The following is a 5,337-nucleotide window of genomic DNA, read 5'->3' as shown; positions in this document are numbered from 1 at the left end:
AACTTCCAAAACTTTTCTGTACAATGATGTTAGAATCAAGAATATCAACAAAGAGCTCTTGTGGAGCTCTCGCCAGTTCTACAGTATGTTACTGCGGATCAGGGTGTGGTTTGATGAAATTTCGCTTCAGCTATGTACAAAAAAACCTGAAGAAAATCAAAAGGTTTGCCCTCGAGTCTCATTCGTTTGAGAGAAAATTCTCTCAACAAAATAATCCATCTCCAGTCTCACAGAACTTGACTCACCAGAGATGCGTGCTATTAACAAGCTGAGAAAGTAACGTCCACAAAGAAAGTCATGGACGGCAATACAGGCCATGCTGCTAGCAGTAGCCTAAATAGTTTTGGTTCATAAAGTCTAGAATTCAAATTTACCCACCTTGGTTCGTCCGTGATTAATGACTATGAAATGTGATGCTAACTGCTCATTAATGGAAAACCCACGCCATTTTTTAACAAGATCATTTTTATCAAATCATAGAGCACAATCTTTTGTATGTATGGTGTACAATAAATCACCATCGTTGATTATACGGTTGTTTTCTCGGAGGAGGCAGACAATTTAGAAAATGAGAATGAGTCAACATTCAGTTTAAAAATATCCCCCCCATCCACCCTGGTTTATATAACGTCATTCATCGTAATGGAGCGTTCTTCAGGTACATTTATGCCTAGTTTTGGTAGATACTTCCCCCTAGTGGCATTATATGGTATATTACAGCCAAACCAGTCGCTAATAATAGGCTACTGAACTTCACATTATACAAGTACACATTACACACATTACAATTTTTTATCAGTTATGGAATATCAAAATTGTTTGATTTACTTTTTTATTATTCTGTTTTGTGGATACCTAAACCTTCATTTTGGGAAAATGTACTTTTTATATTATGATGTTACTTGCTTAGCTGTTTTACATCATTAGACACAGATTGAAACTATGGACTGATCAGCTCAGGAATTTCAGATATTATTCTTCTTATCTAGCCAACAACTGATAAAGGTCCATCCATGTTTTCAAGTGTTGCAATTATGTCAATGGCTTTTGGAGGGGAAACTAGATTGCAGAATGAGTGAATGCTGCCGAATAGTGGTGATTTTAGGCCATAGCAGACAATCCAAGAAGTTTGATTCAGGATTTTTCGTTTAAGAACTGATGAGTCAAATTAAATCCAATAAAAAAACAATCAGCTATTTTGTCAAGCAACAGTTCCAATTTGTACAGATAACATTGTTTCTGTGGTTTTGCTCGCTTTAAACGTTGAGCTATGAACTGTATGCGAATTGGACGATTTACATCACTCAAAATCCTTAACATAACTCTAAATAGTGGCCATTATCAACGGACAGGGTGAGCCTCGTCTCCCACGGTGAATGAAATCCAACCCGTTTCTTCCACATACCTGTGCTGAGCTGCCTCCCACACACCGAGGTGCGCTAAAGACACACACACACACACACACACACACACACACACACACACACACACACACACACACACACACACACACACACACACACACACACACACACACACACACACACACACACACACACACACACACACACACACACACACACACTCTGACACACACTCTGACTCCCACATACAGCATTCAAATTCTGTCACCCTTTAACAACAATGACGAGTTCACAGCGAGTTGGAAATCCTTCTTGAAGTTCGCCATTGCAGACAGGTGTATTTTACCCCTCGGCAGCAGCGCGAACTCTTCGTGCGTTAACCAAGTTGACCGTGATGCACCAGGTGGGGAAGTACTCCCCGACACGATTCCTTACGCTCGAAACGCCGATAACGGTGCTGGGAATGGTTCATAAATCTTCAACCTTGCGGACGGAGCTAGACAGCTTTTCCAAGGGATACGACGGCGTGAGGGGGACCACCACATCGGAGGAAATGGTTTCGCCGCCGATCGCCAAGATGCGGATGTCCAAGGGCGCGAAGGTGAAGCGGCGGTATCCGTCCCCGCAGCCCAGGAGCATCGGGAGCCTCGAGGCGGTATGGAACGAGGGCGGGGAACGCGCTAAGCAGAGCCCGGACGGCCGCGCTTCGTCGGCGGTCTACTCGGATGCTCACACCCGGAGCAGATCCGACCCCATGTACGCAACACGGTACTCGGGGGAACTGCAAGTCAACGGCCAAGCGGGAGGACAGCCGCCCAGGAGCAGAAAGAGAGTCCTCCATCCAGATGTGAGGACAATCTTCTCCCCCGAGAAGGACCCCCGGGTGAAGGAGGAGACGGGCGAAGGGCACTGCTTCGAGGCGAGAGAGGCGGCCACCTGGTGTGACTTTTGCTGCGGATACATCCTCATCGACTGTCGGATTTGCTCAGGTGAGGTTATGATGATTATGGTGATGTCTTACTATCCAGTTGTGGCCAATTGACTAATTGTCAGCTAAACAGGCTCTAGGTGTCACACAACATTTACCTGTAGCCTACAAAGAGTATTCAATCTTGTTTATGTCTTTGTATAACTTTCTGTGATTAAAAAATGGATCAGAGAATGCTAAATAGTGTAAGGTTTCATTGGGCGGCGATCCTCAATGGCATGGTAAGAATGTAACATAGTGCAATACGCGCTGGGTTGCTGCAGACAAAAAACAATCAACAATGAAAACATGCATAGCTCCATACACCGGTATGTAGAACGACTGGTTTCTCATCAAAGGAAATGGCCTGACGGAATGGCAACAAACATCCACACACACGCACCTCTTTGTTCACCTCTGCTTATGTTATCCTGAGTTTCTAATTATAGAGGTCCGAATGACTTGTCCGCTATGTAATTGGAATGTCACATTTGGGATCCAATCACAGATCGATTATACTACAGAGATTAATAGAATGCGATTATCGTCGAGGTCGGATAAATTCATCCCTAATTGAAAACTGGTTGGTTAGGGCCACTGTGGGTGAAGCCACTGTGGGTGGTGGGTGTAGCATAACATTTTTTTATTTCAAACAGCCGCCTAGAATTGAAGATCCACCAAATTATGTATAAAACGTCTGTTGACTGGTTGGAAACAAACCAAAGTGATATAAAACACAAAAATAACAGCACGCATCAGCTCCGCCTTGTTGACCGAGACAGAGCTTGCAACTGGCCTCTCATTGTCTGTCTTTATATAGGCCTACTCGGGCTGCCACCTGGTAAACAAATCAACAAAAACCAATCCATACACACGAGTCGATGCGCAACCATCCAATGTGCCCTAACCCAAAAACAAACCACAGGCAAAGTACCCAAATAAACATATTGTAAGTAATAAGTGCCACAACATTGTCCAACAGCAACTCCCCAGGTGTGTCACGTATTAAGAACGGACTACACATCCAGCAAATTTATTTAGAGTTTGTTTGATGTATACTTAATTAACGACCCTTATGTGTATTTTGCTTGGCTTCAAAGAAAGTTACTTCCAATTGTCAAGCTAGTCATCGGAGATGGTTACTAAATGTACTTAGTGATCTCTTCCTTACGTGGGTTTGGCTCCAATGGTCATGTTTGTAGGTTGAAGTCTGAGCATTTGTTTTGATTCCTTGCTGCATTCCTGCAGTGATATGAATTCCATACATTCCATACTTATAACTATTACAGGAAACAGAAAACCTATGTTTTGTACTTGTATAGAGCCAGCATATCTTTGTGTGTGCTATGCAGGAGTATAACTGAGGTTTCCCGTTTCAAACTCTGGTTTACTCATTGTTGACGAATAAAAACCTGACTTATTAACCAGGAGAGTGCAGACACAGGTGCCACAGATCTGAAACAGCTACCTTGTCCTTCTTGAACTCCCAGAGTTTATTCTAAACTCATGTGTTTTGCAAGTGTGGCACCCCAATAAGGTAGAGGAAACTAGGAGAGAGAATGAGATAGAGGGAGCGAGGTGATGTTTGCAGTGTGTGTGTGGTGGTTAAGCAAAACTTGCTGTTGCAGGTGGCTAGAACCCACAGTGTGGCAGGACAACCCCACCACCACCACCACCACTCCTCAACCTTTGGCAGCGGACAGAGTGGCAGGACAAAGTAGACAAGCATAAATCAAAACAATTGGTCCTGTGAGTTCTCGGTTGTCTTGTGTGCAGCGGTAATACAGGGGTCATTACAAGACATTAAGGATGCCGATTTATATTTTTTCGTGCACAACCCGTGGTATTATCATGCTGCCCCATGTTTGTTGTGGAGGAGTTCTGAACCTGTCAATACTGAGATTGTTTAATTTGTTGCTCGGAAAAACATTTTCAGTACTATTTGCAGTATGCGGACAAGCAATGTGTTGCTTGTGTCTTGTGATAGAGCAATGACATGAGAATGAACGTCAATGTGATGACGTCATACTGTGATTGTCTGCACAGTAAACTCATAGCTATGCAACTTGTGGCAGGCTGATACAAGTCTACTTGTGAGATTTCCAGAGGAAGACACCAGATAAGGAGAGTTGTTGCGATGGAACAACGAGACAAAGGAGACGGAGACAGAGAGATGATCAGAGAAAGAATGGACAAAGATAAGAGTGGGAGGGAGACTCGGCAAAGAGTGAGAAGTCAGAGAGAGTGAGAGAGCGAGAGAGAGAGAGAGAGAGAGAGAGAGAGAGAGAGAGAGAGAGAGAGAGAGAGAGAGAGAGAGAGAGAGAGAGAGAGAGAGAGGGGGGCAAGACAAAGAGAGGGATTGGAAAGGGATTGACAGTTGAACACTATGTTGACAGAGAGATTTAAACTTCTGTGTGAAATACTGTAGCACATCGTTTCCACAAAACTCACCCATTCCGACCTCCCTCTGCCAATGTGTGTGTCTGTGTCCGTGCATGTCTGTGTATATGTCTGTGTGTCTATGTGTGGATGTGTGTGTGTGTGTGTACGTGCCCATCTATTGTTTATTTCCGCAGCGGTATAACAGCATATGAATAATCTCCTCTAGCGGTCAAGAAGTCACGCTGATCTGCATTTAGCACCGGGATGCATAAATACTTGTGTATTCAGACTTAGAGAGAGGCCGATAAAGAGGGACAGAGGGAGGGAGGGAGAGAGGGGGAGAGAGGCAAAGACAATGGGTCCAAGAGTGACTGAGACAGAAAGGTGCATTTGTGTGTTTGTGTTTCATGTGGAGTCAAACTGTCACTGGGTCTCGACAAATAGGTGACAGCTGACACACACACACACACTCAAGCCCCCCCACACACACAAACGCACACACACACAGACGGTTGGGTGGTTCTTATTGGGGGGCTACACAGGGGAGGTGGAGCCAGTGTCAACTCAACACAGAAAGAGAGAGAGAGAGAGAGAGAGAGAGAGAGAGAGAGAGAGAGAGAGAGA

General features: G+C 44.4%; 1 protein-coding gene across 1 annotated transcript in view; it reads left to right on the top strand.

Annotated features, from left to right (window-relative positions):
• Positions 1–1,594: 1,594 nt before the first annotated feature.
• Positions 1,595–5,337, top strand: part of rassf3 (Ras association domain family member 3) — a 52,600-nt gene continuing 48,857 nt past the window's right edge. Inside the window, exon 1 of the mRNA XM_030354394.1 lies at positions 1,595–2,353. Within this exon, the coding sequence (XP_030210254.1) occupies positions 1,759–2,353 (595 nt within the window). The 5' untranslated portion in view covers positions 1,595–1,758. The remainder of the gene's footprint in view (positions 2,354–5,337) is intronic.

Source organism: Gadus morhua, chromosome 4 (genome assembly GCF_902167405.1).
Source record: "Gadus morhua chromosome 4, gadMor3.0, whole genome shotgun sequence".
Classification (NCBI taxonomy): Eukaryota; Metazoa; Chordata; class Actinopteri; order Gadiformes; family Gadidae; genus Gadus; species Gadus morhua.
Note: the sequence above shows the minus strand (reverse complement) of the source record. Positions and strands in the feature narration are given on the sequence as shown.